This window comes from Haliotis asinina, chromosome 1, assembly GCF_037392515.1.
Source record: "Haliotis asinina isolate JCU_RB_2024 chromosome 1, JCU_Hal_asi_v2, whole genome shotgun sequence".
Taxonomy (NCBI): Eukaryota; Metazoa; Mollusca; class Gastropoda; order Lepetellida; family Haliotidae; genus Haliotis; species Haliotis asinina.
In genome coordinates, this window is record NC_090280.1 from 80101307 (window position 1) to 80119455 (window position 18149).

General features: G+C 41.2%; 1 protein-coding gene across 2 annotated transcripts; it reads right to left on the reverse strand.

The window, feature by feature from the left end:
- Positions 1-4323: 4323 nt before the first annotated feature.
- Positions 4324-18091, reverse strand: LOC137274584 (uncharacterized). Of its 2 annotated transcripts, XM_067807892.1 has the most exons (6): positions 17757-18089; positions 13903-14030; positions 11405-11523; positions 7317-7428; positions 6444-6504; positions 4335-5750 (listed from the first exon to the last, which is right to left on the reverse strand). In XM_067807892.1, exons 1-5 carry the CDS (start codon positions 18030-18032, stop codon positions 6453-6455), a joined length of 687 nt encoding a protein of 228 aa, XP_067663993.1. In that variant the 5' UTR covers positions 18033-18089; the 3' UTR covers positions 4335-5750; positions 6444-6452. The 2 variants fall into 2 exon arrangements, with proteins under 2 accessions (XP_067664079.1, XP_067663993.1); XM_067807978.1 differs by lacking the exon at positions 6444-6504 and having other exon boundaries at positions 4324-5750; positions 17757-18091.
- Positions 18092-18149: the final 58 nt, after the last annotated feature.

Below are 18149 nucleotides of genomic sequence, written 5' to 3' on the forward strand. Positions count from 1 at the left end.
TTTGATTGCTGAATGAGAATGTAAGCTAAGAAATACACAGACAAAGTGCGGATCATCGTTAATCTATGTTCCTATAGATGTTGCGCAGATTTTTTATAAGGGTGTTGAGGGAACATTACAACGAAGCACTGTCGAGTGTTATACACGTGCAGCTGTACCGGTACAATCACGTGATCGACATTGAGAAAACAAGTAAATATGTCTGACAATGATTCAAAGTTACGGATGCTGGAAGAGAGAATGAAGAAACGTTTTTTAAAGACTTAGAAGACTTCCTGATAAGATTTGGAGAAAAGCAATGGAGGGCGTAGGTGGTCTTAGCTTTTTGCCGCTTTTAGCAATATCCCAGCCATTCGTCACTACTCGTGTCATTCCGGCAAGCCGGGTGGCGTCTCGTAATCCTCTCGTGGCAATGTTTACGACTGGTTCCTGTCTAAGCACAAAAGGGCATGGAAATGAAACAGTCCAGTACTATTATCAAGGAGAGATAACTCTGAATTTCCAAACATGACTCTAAGAATATCATACATCCTGTGGGCAAAAAAGCAATACGGTCATTCCCTTTGCAAATATGTTTCAGTGTTGAAAGTTGTTCATACTTTAGCTCCACGTTTATGCTTAAATTGTGATTTGTATAGTTTAGCAAAGTTTCAAAGTTCAACGGTTCCGCCATTTTCATGTTTAAAAATGCGTTTTACAACGTGCAGTTTGATTGGTTTGCCACGATTCTTGGCAATAATGGCGTATGAGACAGGTACGAGACTTCTTGTAGGTCACGGGATGAGACGAGTAGTTACGAATGTATCCCAGCAATATCACGGCGGGGGACACCAGGAACGGGCTGCACACATTGTAACCATGTGGGAGATTGAACTCGGGTCTTTGGCTTGACGAGCGAACGCCTTAACCACTAAGCTACCTCGCCCAACAATAGAGAAAGATGTTGAGCAGACAGTGAAGAAAAATGTTACAAAAGTAACCGTTGTGCAAGAATGCACATTAGGCCTTAGTTTGTCTTAGAGACGGCAGGGGTAGTGCATGCATACATCTGAGAAAATGTCAACTTCCCAGCTGCGTTATATTCTTGAGATAGATCTTTGTTCATCTTGTTTATCTTTGTTCAGCCAATATTCCAGCTATATGGCGATTCCGGGAGCATACAATCCAGTGGTCAACGTTATGATAATCGATCTCCGCAACTGTTAAGCAATCAGCGAGCCTGACCATCCGTTCCCGTTTGTCGCCTTTCACGATGAGTGTGGCTTACTTAAGACCACTTCTAACTCGGATCTTCACAGGTACATGGCTAAATAACATTTACAATGTTTTCTTGACCAGTATTTGACCAAATTTAGCTCTCAGTAACAATAACTGTTAATAGGTTTAGGTTGGGCTCATGTCTGGAACTTATGGAATTGGTGATGTTGATTGCGTGTCCTCGTAACCCAACAGTGTGCATTGATGCTCATTATATCAACCACTGGATTGTCTTGTTCAAGTAGAATATTTACAGGATATTCATATAGATTGCAATACGCTGAGTATGGCTTTTAAGAATTGACGTTCACTTGGTGTGAGTTTATTGAAATGTGAACCTTCACAGGTGAGGGCCAACCTGTATGAGTGAGTGAGTACAGTTTTACGTCGCTTTCAGCAATATCCCACCTGTAAATAATCCAGTCTGGACCAGACAACCTGCACGAACACTGGGCACATATTAGTTGAAAAGAAACAGGTGTGCACCAGTAGATTCTAAAAGAGAATCTTACGAAACAAAATGTGCAACAGTGACTGATAGTGATGACGAGTAATAGTCCCAAAGTGACACTGTGGACCAAGCCTAACCCTAACGCCAGATAACAACTTTCGTCAGGTTGAAAACAAACCCACTTCCTGCAGCTTCGTCACGTCGTGCCATTAGTCGGTTAAACCGTCTGTCGATGAGACACAGTAGGATGATGTCGCTGTCGTTGTAGACCCCCAACATGATGTATGACGTCGTACTGGCATGTCTGCACGGGCCTCATGGCGAGGATTGCAACGGGATTGTTTCAGTCTGTGTTCAGACAAAAGGCTTTAGACATCACGTATTATAATTAGCTCTAAATGACTTTTCACGAATGGCTTGTAAATTTGGCTGCTGAAATCTCGCTATGACGCTTCTTGGACGTTATTATTGTTGGTCTTATAGTGAGGTCAATAATTGAATATAAATGGGATAACTAGCACGTGTCGTCAAATCGATGATTCATTCTTCGAAATGAGCTCGTTTCACATTTTTGTGGTGAATTTTGTTTAGGGAGGGTCTTGTTATGGGAAATAAAGGATCTATGAATAAATATAACCATCGTGAATTGAAGTAATACAATATAGATAATTCGAAGGCAGCATGCAAGGAAATATATAATTGAAACTGACGTGTACGACCAAACACCTCTTCATCGGTAGGGTAGCCTAGTGATAAAGCGTTCACTCGTCACGCCGGAAACCCGAGTTCGATTACTCACACATATGTACAATGTATGAGGCACATTTTTGGTGTCCCTCGCCATGACATTGCTCGAATATTGCGGTGTAAAACTAAACTCACTGTCTCATCTAGACGGGAGGTAGCTCAGAGGGAAGACAGTTATGTACAATACCTTCGACTCCATACGACTTATGTTAGAGTTGAGATTGCAATTTCTCAAACAAATATACCTACTGCTATATTTTAGTTGGGTTGAGTCCCGTCCGGCATTCAGACTCTTATTCTAAGAGTGAGGCATCTAATCGCAAGGACCCAAAGTCAGCGATCCAACCCACTGAGCCACCACGGCGTCAGTTTACGTCACGTTCAGAGCCGTGCAAGTTATATTCGGACACTTGAAGTAATTCCCCTCGACTTACATGTTAATTTAGTGTAGCATACATGATTTTCATGAATTTAATTTTCGTAAGACCCAAGTCTAATTTGGAACAGTTTGGAGAAATCATCTTCCCTACAATCACATAATTTCTGTTTAATTTTTCGTTGCTTATTTATCGAATGACAACAGCTTAATTAACATATGTGCAGTACCGTGTACTCCTTTAACCGTATCCTCCCATGTGTCACACATGCCATTTGTTACACACCCCAATACACATAAGGTCAGTCCACTGCACACTCCTATTACCTTTTACTGAAGAATGGGATAGTCCATACTCGATACAGACATAGAAAGAGAGCGCAACACAATAGATTAGCACTATATATTACATGATTGCATTTATATGCATTTGTTTGCAATTGGCTCAACTCAGCACATAGATTTCACATTAACAGAGTTTCATAAATGCTTGATCAAATGTCAGCTGGCATCAAGGAAGTCAAATGGTGTCCTGGTACCATGGTGAAGTTGGTCCTTCAGTCTTTGGATTCGGTTCTCCAACTTCCTGTAATTCGCTTTCTGGTAGGAGGAGCTGCTAACGGAAGTCGATCTGAGACAGGTTGACTCAGTCTGCGGACTCAATCTTACGAACGACGGTGACGAACCTGTATGTATTTCGGTGTTCGTATGGCAGGGTCCGGTTTCGTTTGTCGTGGAAGCCCGTGGGAGTGTTGTTAGTACTCGGTACTCTGGTCTGGTGGTGGTTCCATATGTGCACTGAACATCTGGCGTCGTCACTCACCCCTTTGGTACCAATGTATAGCCACTGAAGTCCACTGAATGAGGGGTGTCAGGAGTTGAGTTCATGGATTCCAGCCACGTGTCTTGGACCAGATCTATGGGAAGGGGTGGAAGTACTGCAGCATGTCGAATCCACTTCGGAACACTGGGGTCATCCTTGTTAAGTCAGGCTAACCCCAAGCTTTGTGCCTTGCGCAATATGGCTCGAGTGAAATGAAAGAAATATCCCTTGATCTCGGCATTTGGACACTCAGCCTCGACAGCCTGGATAGCTGCAAGGTCAAGGTCTGAACCATGGATGGAGTTAGGTCTCTGTAACTTCTCGTGAGCTTGTGTCTTGTGTAGACTGAAACATTTCTGTAAGTTGCCATCTGTCTGTTCGGAAGCAGTGCATACACCAGGACGTATGCAGAGTTACCAGCTCCAGCATGGACGATAAACGCAGGGCAAGATGTGGAAGCACCGTCCATGTAAATGGTATCTGCCCTTGCAGGTCTTAATAACGCTGACATGTCCGTCGTGTTGTGGACTTGTTGTAGAGAAATCCTTTAAAAAGTTAGTGTGCAAGGGCCATCTCCTGCCATTTATAGTAAATGATGTATTTTCTCAGTTTCTCATCTGTCTTGAGAAGAAGAAATCATCTCACGATAGAAACAACAAAATGTAAATATCAAATGCTAACTATAAACACATCTTTAATCAAACAAACATTTCTTGAGTAAATACATCAAAACAGCTTGCTGTTAATCCCTTCGATCCATCTGACAGCTAGGCTGCTTTACCAGAAATCCTTCTACTGACCAGTTTGGGCGTGTCCATTATTGTTGTAGGTATAGCAGGAATTAACACCCAACCTGGCTATGTAACAACTGGCAGTATCAGAGTGTGTTAAAAGTGTCATGTGTGACAAGTGGGAGACAATCCTTTTAACACTACGACCTATAGGGTTGTGCATCGTGGAAAGATGCGTAAGTTGAGAAATGTGATGTCTTTAATTAATAGTGGTCGGAAAACTGAACTGAAATTATGTGCATAGAGCAGAGAAGATTTCATATTTGCCAGTGAAATTTTACAAAGATCCATCCAAAACTTATTTCATGAAATTATTTATGTGACACTGAAATAACATGTAGGTCTATGGAAATTCCGTCAAGTGTCCGAATATAACTGACACGAGTCTGTGTAGCTTTCATTTGTCAGAGGAGTAGTCAATCGTGATCTAGACCTCTTTCTGAAAGCCATGGTGTGTTTATAGCGTCAGTTGACTCTTGTTAAAACATATATAGCTGATTGATGTTACAAGCTTCTAGACTGTATTCTTTTCTTTTCTCGCAAGTTCTGTCGATTCCGTAATGTGACAAGTATGTTACTTGTAGTACACAAGAAACACACTGTAACTGATGAATAATAATATTTTTTACTGACAAAGTGGTAACTGTCAAAGACTATGAACAGTGATATTTGATTGTTTGAGGAATTATACGTGAAAATTACTTATACACGTATTGTTCAAATACTATTGATCAAGTAAATATAACGGCTTAAATAATAAAGATAATGAGTATTTATAAAGCGCTGTATCCATCCACAAGGTACATGCTCAAAGCGCATAAACTACTGGAAAGAGAAGAAATGGCAATCAAAATAATACTATTTACTATCTGATATTTGGTGTAAATATTTTGCATCATTTCAACAATGTTTGCAGTCGTGCTGCATTATTTTGACATTGCAGTAATGTATTATTTGGACAGTTGGTGCAGTAGTGTTGTATTACTTGGATAGTGCAGTAGTGTTGTATTATTTGGACAGTTAGTGCAGTAGTGTTGTATTACTTGGATAGTGCAGTAGTGTTGTATTATTTGGACAGTTAATGCAGTAGTGTTGTATTATTTGGACAGTTATTGCAGAAACATTGTATTATTTGGATAGTGCAGTAGTGTTGTATTATTTGGACAATTATTGCGGATAAAGATCATATTGGATAAATAGACGGAAGTCCCTGACGTAGATGGGAGCAGGTTAGGAATTCGCCCAAACTCCGGTGATGGATCCTTCCGTGTTGTGATAATGTCAGGGATGCTGCAAGTATGTCAGCTGAAACAAAAATTACACTGGTGGGCAACAATAGCGAGTGAGTATTTTACGTCGCTTTTACAAATATACAAGCAATATCATGGCCGGGCACACCGGAAATGGACTTCACACATTGTACCCAATAAAATCGAACCCAGATATTCAGCGTGACGAGCGAACGCTTTAACCACTAGGCTTCCCTACCGTGAAATATTCGGTATATTTTGGCTGAGATCATCCATGTCAGGTTTAAGTGAAAATCATAAGGAATAAAATATAAACATTTGCAGTGTGCTTAAACCACCAAACCAAAGTTCGGCAGCAGATAAAAGGTTTCAAAATATGAAATGTATAGACTGGTGAGCGCTTACAATAACACCGAAGACACAGTAAAGTAAACCAAACTCTTGTCGTAAGAGGCAACTAACGGGATCAGGTGGTCAGACTTGCAGGCGTGTCATCGTATACGAACTGCTTCTGATGTTGATCACTGGATCATCTGGTCCATAACTGATTATTTACACGCCACCACCTAATATGAGTATTGATGGGTGCGACGTTAAACAAACAAACAAAAAACAACACCAGACCTATCTAAACAAAATGCAACATACAAACACAGTCATTAATTGCATAATAAAGGTGAAAAAAACAACTGCCTGATACCACACTCCAACACCTTGAGAAGGGCAAGAAAACTTACTCCACACTTACCAAGATATATCAATTCTCCTTACGAAGTCTAATTATTTTTATTCCAGTGTTTGGCCTTGGTCTGAATGGACAGAAATGGTGTATCAACAACTTAGTCAGATTTCGTCAAGATGAGTGAGTGAGTACGGTTTTACGTCGCTTTTAGCAATATCCCAGCAACATGACAGCGGAGGACACAGAAGTTGACTTCACACACTATACCAATGTTGGGCTTCGAATCCGGGTCTTCAGCATGACGAGCGGACGCTCTATTCAACGGGCTACCAAACAACCCCGAGTAATAATGAAGCTGATCTGCTTGTTCTGACTCTCTAGCTATCTCTCCCTTTGGCAATGAAATCGGTTGGGTCCCATTTCTCTTACAGATATCATGTAGGCGAATAGGGAATAGAAAATACACCCCTTTTACGAGAATGGACCTGACTTACTGGAATTCAGGAAGGTCCGTTCCACAATGTATGAGTACAAAGATAAGTACATCAGCCGTTGTCTTCACCTCATTCAAATGCTTGTTGAAAACCCACCTGTTTCCCTCTCATTAAAGCTAACTACATTTCCCTCTTTGTATATATGTATATAATTGCATTAATATGCCAGCGCTTTGAGCATGCGCCTTGTAAAAGGGCGCGTTACAAATGCACGTTTATTTTTATCATCACTCCGAAGATCTGGGTTTGATTCCTAACGTAAGTACAATGCATAAAGACCATTGTCGGTGTCCCTTCTCGTGATATTGCTGGAATATTGCCAAAAGCGGTCTAAAACTTAATTTCATCCACGCATTCGCAAACTGGAAATATTTTAGTAACGAGACGGTGGCGTGGTGAGGTCCTCATGTCAGACAATAATGCGAGAATACCAAGATTTACTTACTTCAGCAAGTCATCGATGATAGCTACCCACTGATCATATGTTAGGCTCTCGGGGTGCTGGACGTTCACAAGAACATCGTTGATCATCACCATTGGAGTAGAATGTATAGCGCCTGCCAAAAAAAGAATATTCTAATGCAACATTTTCAAAAAGTGAATTTTACGAATATCTCTTTCCCTCATACATCGGTCATACAAAACCATCAGTTGAGACTAACGTTAGTCTGTGAATATAAAAAATGTAATACAAACATTTCTTTTAAATTGAAACGGAGCCTAGCTAGGGGAATCTAGACTTGCTTCACATAGCGTTGCAAATAGGACTTGGTGGAAGGTTTTTGGTTGGTGCGTTGCTTAACGCCGCAGGATCCTGTAAACAATCGAGTCTGCACCAGACAATCCAGTGATCAAAAGCATAACCATTGATCTACGCAATTGAGATACGATGTGTCAACCAAGTCATTCAGCCTTACCACCCGTTAGCTGTCTTTTACGACAAGCATGGGTTGGTGGAGCACAATTCTAATCAATTCTAACCACGGATAGCTGGGTGGAAGGGAAAAAAATGCGACTCAAGACAGCAAACCGAAATATGAGACTTTTTAACCAACTCAGACAATGACCTACTTTTCAGCCTATCCGATTTTTTTTCGTGTGAAAGTGAAAAGAGACACTAATCCAAAGTTTAAAGTTTAATAAAATCGTATTTCTATATTTTATGTTGAGGTTTAGGCAGCATGTTGGTGGTACAACGATTCACAGTTCACCTGGCTCACTGGTTACATGTACCTTTACACTTAATAAGTGTATTTTTGTTACGTTCAAAGTGATTCACATAACATCAAGGCCGTAAAATAACGCCAAACTTTTCTTGCGGCCGAGTCTCGTTTTGAGATTTCTACCATTTTAATATTTATATTTTTATATTTCAGTTTGTCAGACCACGCTGTACGACAGATCACGTTGCACGACGTGTTTGGATTGGAAGGAGCTTACTGTTGCAATATACACGAGATTAGATGCATCAAATAATACTGATTAGTCTGGACCAGTTATTTGTAGTAGGTCGCGCAATAGGACGGAACCCAGTCAACAGGAAACGAGACAGTTGTGTGACAGTTACCATCTATCAGTCGAGTTACATGTATATATGGTACGCTTCCACGTGGTAACATCACAACTGACATTGCTTTTATTTACTGTGAAAACAAATTGTATCTCAGCTGATAAAAAAGAAAATTGCATACGCTCAGACCTTGTTAATCAAGACATAAATACAACTTCCGGGTTAAAGGTAAGAAATGACAAAACTGTGGATTGATGATTGGCAAAAGAAAAGGGTAATGGTAGACGTTGCTGACAGAAAGGCGTGGAGACCGATTTGCGGATGAATTTGTACAGCTACCTATATCAAACCAAGGCCGTATAGTTGACAGTATGAGACTGACCATATTCATATTCAAAGAAATACACAACCTGGTTCCATACGAGTGTTGTGGTAGCGATACACAAGAGAAGATTTTCAAATAAACATTTTTCGAAACAGCAGCGTTGTATCCTTACAAGAATGATGCCCATTGTTCGTGTAAATGAAGGAAAATATTATTTGAGCTATTTCGAGACACGGAGGACAGATGTGTGTGTAATGTAATGTAAACAACTGCGTATACCCATTTTGCCATATGGACGTGTGTGTTGATATTTCTTGTCAGCCTGCCATTGTCTCGTAATCGTACACATAATTTAACTGAAGGACTACGTCAATAAAATATTGTTCGAGTCTTTCAGCACACCCGGTGTCTCAAATTTCGACTAATATTTCCTATTTTCTTCCATTATTATCATTCGTAATTACTCGTCCCTTTCCGTGACTTGAAAGGGACGAGTAGTTACGAATGTATTGTTATATGTTGAAAATAAACTGACCCACCCTATAATAACTATGAAATAACACTTTTGATCATGACAAAGTTGTTTGTTTTTTCAAATAATAGGTGATGCCACTGGTTCTGATATTTGGTCTTTAGATAATTACAGTTGAAAGACTTCAATGAATTGAAATTGTTAACAGCCACAAGTATCAAGGAACTTTCTTTTCCTCTAAACTAACGTTGAACAACATCAAACAATAAAACAGTATCAAATATGTGTACAAATTGTGCCAACAAAGGTTGCTTGCTTGAGACCTCATGTCAATGTAAAGTTTATTCAACTCGCATGGGCGTTTTCAAATATATGCTCCCAGTATATCTGGTCTCTCAATCAGCACCATACGAAGGTGGCTCAGGTCCGCAGAACTCCGTGCATGTCGTCCGATCAGACGTCCCTTAATCACTGACAGACACAAGGTTCAACGTTTGGCGTGGTGTAATCAACGGAAAAACCACAATCTGAGGACATGGCGCAGGATCCACTGGCCCGATGAAAACCGTTTTCTTCTTCGTGTTACTGATAGCCGTTGGCGAGTTTGGAGAAGGAGTAATGAGGCTTATCAACAGCAGATGATCCATGCAGCTGAACCCTTTGGCGGTGGTTCTGTAATGGTGTGGGGGTGTATCTCCTATGACTGTAAGCTGAATCTTATCACCATTCAAGGGACACTCAATGGTCAGAGATACCAACAGGAAGTACTGGAAGCTGCTGTTGTCCCGCATTTTGATAACCACCCCCTCGCCAGTCGGCCAGTATTTATGGACGATAATGGGTCCCATCGTTCCAGAGCTGCTATCGCATGCTTGCAGAACAACGCAGTTGACCCATTACCTTGGCCTGAGAGAAGCCCTGACCTCAACACAATTGAGCATTTATGGGACCATCTGGGGCGTCAAGTTCAAGTAAGGGATCCATCTGTGCAAAACCTAGGCTCTTCATGAAGAATGGCAGAGGATTCCAGTGAAGTGCATTCGGCGTTTGATTTCCAGCATGAGGAGGAGGGTTGCAGCAGTTATCCGTGCGAGGAGAGGATACACCAAATACTGATGTCACCTTTACTGTTGGCTTAGGATTGAACAGTGAACGTTTTTGAGAACTTTGTGCACGTTGCACCACAGACATTGTCTGTGTGACCGTAGTTCTGGACATGATTATTGATAACGTTTTAGCGCCCCCATATGACCGTCAATAAATTACAGCCAAAAGTAGCAGCAGTGATGGTAGTTGATGGATTGACACTTTAGATGGTTCAGCTATCGACATTATAACCATGTGTTTGGTTTCCATATCATGAATGACCAGTGTGTTGTGTTAGACACAATCTTATAGCATGAAAATGGGTGGTGCTTAATTAATGCCCGTGTGTATATATTGACTTATAATTTTCTGGGTTGGTGCAACCTTGCTGGTCTGGGGATAACAACGGGCGAGAACAGACAATTTCGGATCATTCTTTGCAACAAACGACGATGCGGCGACCTGAACGTTGACAGTCATTAAGTTTGCTGATGTTTGTATAGCTAGTCACTGACAGTCGCTTGAGTTTAGTTTTACGCCACAGTGAGCAGTATTACAGATGTATGGCGTCGGTCTGGAAATAATCGAATCTAGACCAGACAATACAGTGATCAACAGCATGAGCATCGATATACGGAATTGGGATACGGCGATGTGACCACCCAATCCCGCTAGCTGCCTGTTATGACAAGTATGGGTTTGCTGAAGACCAGTTCTAACTCGTAGCGTTACAAGCTGATTGAGCACATTATTAGTTTATTTAACTGAACACCCGCTTCGGCCAAGCCAACCCCACCCCTAACTCAAAAGGGTCATCGATCACGTTTGTCGTCTCGTACAACTAGCATGGGCTGCTGAAGATCAATTACAGCCCGAATGTATAACGTGTGAGGACAATATTACCATACCCACCATAAACATCTATTTATTTAATTTCCTGAATACAGCTTGGCTTGGGTGTTCAGCTGTTTGGTTACGACATGGGTCCGCTTGCACAAAGTAACCTTAACTCTACACCATACACAAACCTTGGCTAAAGGCGTCAAAGGACTAAGTTCATTTTGTGCACACGGATCACTGTCGTATTATTATCATGCATAACCAGTGTCCAAGGCGATATACCTGTGAGGTCGTACTTACGTGAGCAGCCATATTTCCATGCTAAACGTGCATCAAGCTCCAATTCTTCATTCTGAGTCATGAGGTTCTCGAAGTCATTTGTCTGGATTCCGAGCCCGTGCGCCAAAGTGCCTAGGTCGCTGAAAAAAAGTGTCATTGTCCCAATAAGATTTGTTTTATGTTTCACGCCATATAATTTCCAAATTTAGGCTTGCTTGTTGTTTAACGCAAAGTTACTGTATATTTAAATTTATTTGTTTTTCAGCGCAAAGGCATTGTATACTTAAATTTGTTGCTTGACGCAAGACTATTGCATATTCAGTTATGCGTGACCTTTAATAAGTCATTCTCGGAATCAAATTTTTATCAAGAACACTACTGTTACATCACTATGGTTTGTAAATATTCGAGTCTGGAACAGAGACACCATACAGTAAATGCATGAGCAACGAACCACGGTGTCACGGTGTCAAGTCACAGAGACTTACAAGTGGAGACTCGTGGTCAGTCACCATGGCAACCATGTCATACTGAAGGCCCATTCTTCAAAGGACGATTTTCAGGATTTATGCAGCATTTGCCGCATGTGTCACATATGCCTGACAGAACATTGCATTCTGCATCCATGTTAGTCTGTCTCACAGTCCCTGAACCACATTATCATCCCTACAGCCTAGCAGGGCGGCGAGGTAGCATAGTGGTTAAAGCGTTTGATCGTCGCGCTGAAGACCCGGGTTCGATGCCCCACGGGGGTACAATGTGTGAAGCCCATTTTTGGTGTTCCCAGCAAGTGATATTACTGGAATAGAGCTAAAAGCGGCGTAAAACGAACGTCACTCACAACAGCCTCCTTACAAAGCTGCAGCTCCAAATGAAGCGAGTCTAGATTTCCTTTCTGAATCTACATCTTAAAGATTTGGTATCAAATCATTAACTCGTTTAATAAAAATGGTATTAAACGGAAGGTCGTTTAGTATCCTCTATGTTTCTCACATGAGTTATCCTTTAGACAGTAGATTTTATGTACAACGTTCTAACAATGAACTTGATGACGTCACAATGCTCTGACATCGCTGCACTGCAAGTCTAATGGCTGTACCATGTTCAGAGCTGTACATTTTTCACTGAAAACTAACGAAGAGTGATTTGTGGTGATAAATGGAATCTCACCCTCGTGTCTTCAGATATCAAATATATCAAAGATAAAAGTAAAGTTATGCTAGGCAAGCCTCGGATAGGATATTAGTCATTTTATCTACTCGTTGTGATGCATTTGATGTCAAAAGACACTCGGGTGAGATTCTCTATATATCCTCCTGTTATAGATTTGCAAGAAGCCCGTAATGTAAACAATTATATAAAAAAACCCAATTACTTAACGTTTTCAAAAGACGTTATGCAAATGAATTCTGACAGTGTGCATCATAACAATTTAATTTTTTTTGAAATGATAAATCGGAATTTAATGGCATACAATACACCAAAGAAATCTGTGCATGTGACTTGTATTGAGTCAACACAATGATGATTTAACGGCCCGGACGAACGTGATGTAACAGGTGGGCTTGTACTACACACAATATCTAATCAATCACGGTGGAGAGAAACGAAAAGTACTGAGAGTAAGTTTACTTAGACTGGAGGTCACTTTTGCTGAACGCATATTCAAATTAGGGCTCAGAAATTCTGAAAACGAGAAACAATTCCGTTATTATTTTGCCTATAAAAATCTCTGACGGCAAATCAATTCACCAGGTCTGGGAAACATAGCAGTACCGTAGTAAATATCGACTTTGTGTCTTTCAAGACATCATCTGTTAAAGTTTTTTTGTTTGATTGTTGTTTAACATGCACTCGCTCCGGGGTTCCACGACCCCAGTCACATCGAACTTTCTTCCCCACTGAGCCTGCAAGCTGTGATATTAAGGGACCGTTGTTTAAAATGGCGTTGAACCCCACTCACTCCTGTAGGCGTGGCCGCACTCAATCGAATTTTGAATGCGAGTGAACTTGATTGTACGTCGCTTTTAGCCCATATTCGACCAATATCAAGAGGTTGACACCAGAAATGGGCTACACACACTGTAACCATGTGGGTAACAGAACCCGTGTCTTCGGTGTGACGAGCGAACGCTTTAACCACTCAACTACCCTACCGCCGAGCACAGGGGTTACCGTGATTTGAAACCTCTGACGGGTCATATCGACATTTTTTCATATATGTGAGGAGTATGTATACTTTGTCTTGCTTAATGGCCAACAATAAATCGCATAAATCGCATTAAAGTGATAAGAGCATTACAGTATTATGTGAAAAACTCACTGACAATTTTAAAGAGCACAATGAGTTAGTCCAGTTTTATGAAGCTTTTAGCAATACTACAGCAATATCATGGCGGTGGACACCAGAAATGGGCTTCTCACATTGCACCCATGTGGGGCGTGACGAGCGATTGCTTTAACCACTAGACTACTCCACCACCCTGAAGAGCACAGTAATAACTGATGATTTAACACACGTGAGCACTCTTGCTCCTGTCTCCCCGTGGGTGAAGCCGTTGGAGAACATGCTCATCTGGTCAAACACGTCGTGGATCCAGTCGAATGTCCGGCTCCCCCCTGTCAACTTGTCCACGGCAAACGCTCCCTGAAATGGATGTTTAAATAAACGCTATATTTTCGAACATTTCTTTATATTGTAACATTGTATTTTCAAGTAACGTGGAAATTGCCTTTAAATAGTTTTGTTTACACCGGCGGGCTTTCTGATGGGAAAACCGACATGGTGTTTTTTAACCTGTTTTTATGCCTGTCTCCGCGTTCATGTCAGCGGATACGCGTTTTCTTTTATAGATTCTCGTGCGAATATGGGTGCGTGTATGAACATGGCTTAAAACAATGACAAAATCAAGCAGCTCGTGATCCATTACTTGTAGCTCCATCCTCGAACTCCCCTACCTCATATACTCGAACTCCCCTACCTCATATACCTCATATACTCGAACTCCCCACCTCATATACTCGAACTCCCCTACCTCATATACCTCATATACTCGAACTCCCCTACCTCATATACTCGAACTCCCCTACCTCATATACCTCATATACTCGAACTCCCCTACCTCATATACTCGAACTCCCCTACCTCATATACTCGAACTCCCCTACCTCATATACTCGAAATCCCCTACCTCATATACTCGAACTCCCCTACCTCATATACGAAGCCAACGCTACTTCTGTGTCGTAAATTCTATTCACCTTTCTTATTGTTTATTTACTGTTTAACGTTGCACTCAGCAATATTCCGGCTATATATAGTTGGGGTCTGTAAATAATCGAGTATCCAGTGACCGACATCATGAGCATCGATCTACAAAAATGGCTTCAAACAATGTTTAATGGAACGTGACTTTGCATTCCACCATCAGCGTGCATGCGTCTGTCTGCGTGCGTGTGCGTCTGCGTGAGTGTGCGTGTGTATGTGTCTCCTCGGGCACACGGTGGTCACACATTCAGTGAACCATTGTGACCACCCTAAACTACCCCCCAACCACCACTACGCCTACCCGCCCCACACCAGCCCATCCATCTGTATCTAACCACAGTTGTCTCGTTACTGTGCCTCGGGCAGTCAGTTGGCCTCATGGTTTCACTGTTATTCCGAAGATCAGGGTTCGGTTTCCCTCACAGGAAAGCCCATTTCTGAAGCCCCTATATGTTATATTGCCGGAAAATAGCACTGATAAATGCTGCATAATACCATATGCACTCGCTGTTTACTGGACAAAGCTACCTAAATGGACTTTCAGTGATGCAACGCGCAGACCCCCGAGGTGCCCAACGTTCAAACCACCATTTGTTTTACCACCTGGTTTTACAAACAAAGTCTGTCAACTTTACAAGTTTATATAATTGTTTGTTATCGTTCAGTGGAGAAGTCGCAAAAACGCTCGTGGAAACATACTGTTTTGAAATCTAACAAACAAAATAAACATGTTTTGATTTTCTTGACTAAATAACATCGAGCGTGCTGCCCTGGTTACATGGAAATGGTTTGCTGACGTGCCAAATAAAAGGGGCAAAAACGACAAGGTTACCGAGGAGATTTTACATGCGACCATCTTACGTTAAACACATTGCATGGGGAGACTCTGGAAACTGGTAGCAGGCCGACAATAGAGTAGTGACTGAATGTGGTTTTACGCCGCTTTTAACACTATTCAAGCAACATCACGGCGGGGACACCAGAAATGGGCTCACACATTGTACCCAAAGGGGGAATCGAACCCTTGTCTTCGGCGCGAAAAGCGAACGCTTTAACCACTCGGCTGCCACACCACCTGAGGCAACAGAGTAACTGGGTTGATATTATGTGAGGTTTTGAAATGGATTATATTCTATTGTTCATTAAATTGACGATCCCTTCAACATCCAAATCAGCATTGATCTTCAGTAACCAATACTTGTATGTTATTGTATTCCACCTTCATGGATCGATGCTCATGATATCAATCAATCGATCGACCGGTCCATCTCTCGACAATTACACTGGAATATTTCCTAGTTCGGCTTTAAACAACAAACATAAATAAACAAACAAATAATTCAGTTTCCCCCATTTTATTTCAAAATCCACCCCACCATCCACCTACCCGTATGAGGTGAGATAGTTTCACGCCTCTTTATGCAACATTTCAACACTATCACGGCGGGAGACACCAAAAATGGGAAATATTCGTATGAACTTTGTTTATCACTGACATTTGTACCGTGTGATGCGGATTGATTTTGAACACAGATGTCGCTGAGTGAAACAGGACCTTGCGCATTACACCTTCAAAGAGACGCAGACATATTGATTCATAGCTGAATCGCATACAACATAGTCAGATGATTGACTGAGCGGGTGAGTTCAGTTTTACTCCGTACTCGGCAATACTGCAGCGACATGGCAGCGGTCTGGAAATAATCTAGTCTGGGCCAGACAATCTGGTGATCAACAACAAGATACGATGATATGTGTCAACCAAGTCATTGAGTCTGACCCCCGATCCTATAATTTCTCTTATGACAAGCATGAGTTACTGAAGATCAGTTCTAACCCTGATCTTCGCGGGTCACGGGGTCAGTTGACATTGCGAACAAATTTCAAATGCATTAGTAGAGATTGTCGTCGAGGTAATCTAATTAAATAACTGCAACGAAATAATAATAATCCATACAAAAAGTAGTAATGTTTATATGTGTAAATGTTCCAAAGTTATTATCCGTCTTTACGGTCGATTTGCCGAAGAACGGTGTTTCATCATATACGAAAATTTGACAATAGAAATATGAAAGTATTAGTGTTCTTTTATTCGTTTCCAGGTTTCTTCACAAGGTATACATTGCACAGAGAGGGACATTCTGGAATTAGATAAAGGAACACTTGTACTTTAATATGTTCCCTTATTCTTATCTATGAATATATAAAGTATTGCACATTTACTGCAGTTATCAAGGTCTTTCGTTGTCAACTCTTAGTAAAAGACCAAATGTCTCTGAATTAGTCATATACCATTAAAGAAGAAAGGGGACATTTCCTTTTGCGAGTATACCAGTAACCAGTGCCAGTGCATATGAGAAACGTAATATATATCCATAAAGATATGAAACATTTCCAAAGGAATGGAATAAATTGTCACATTTTCCCTTAGTTTTTTTCTTCATCATCTGTTTCCCACGTGGATTCATCTTCAGCATTTTATCAGTCTTGTAACTCCAATATCCCCTACTTTAAATGTGTAATTTCATCAGTCTTGTAACTCCAATATCCCCTACTTTAAATGTGTAATTTCATCAGTCTTGTAAATCCAATATCCCCTACTTTAAATGTGTAATTTCATCAGTCTTGTAACTCCAATATCCCCTACTTTAAATGTGTAATTTCACCAGTCTTGTAACTCCAATATCCCCTACTTTAAATGTGTAATTTCATCAGTCTTGTAAATCCAATATCCCCTACTTTAAATGTGTAATTTCATCAGTCTTGTAAATCCAATATCCCCTACTTTAAATGTGTAATTTCATCAGTCTTGTAACTCCAATATCCCCTACTTTAAATGGGATATATGATTAGCATTTTCACGGTTACAGTTACTGCCCACATATGTACACTGTGTGAAGCCCATTTCAGGTGTTCCCCGCCGTGGTATTGCTGGAATATTGCTAAAAGAGGCGTAAAACCATGCTCACTCATTGTGCTCATTATACTTGTCAGTGAGGTTTTTTTACGTATACTATGCTCTACAACGACTTCTCGTAATAACTGTCAACTCTCTATTTCTCTATACCGCCCCTCATTACGTGGAGAGATGTGAATGTTGTTTACCTTTCCAGCCATGAATGCATTTCTGTGATACGGCAAAGGGAAGATGTGAACTCGCAGCTGAACCACATGGGGTCCATAGTGATCCACCACTTGTCTGATGACTCCATATGCTCGTTTACTGTCGGGGCAAAGAAGATCTAGAAAGGCGTCGACTTTCACAGGGGCATTTGCGTTACCTCCGTTGTATATAAACCCCAACTCGCGCTTTGGGATTCTGACTTGACAAGATGATATCCCAAATAATAGAAGCCCTGCCAAGCTTCCGATCAGCTTCATAGCGACACGACGCACGGTGCGACCAGGTGTTGTTGTGATATTGACAGGTAATGCTGTGGTGTTGTACCGGCGCTGGGGGTCTGGCGTCACGTGGCGGGAGAACATTGATCAGAATAC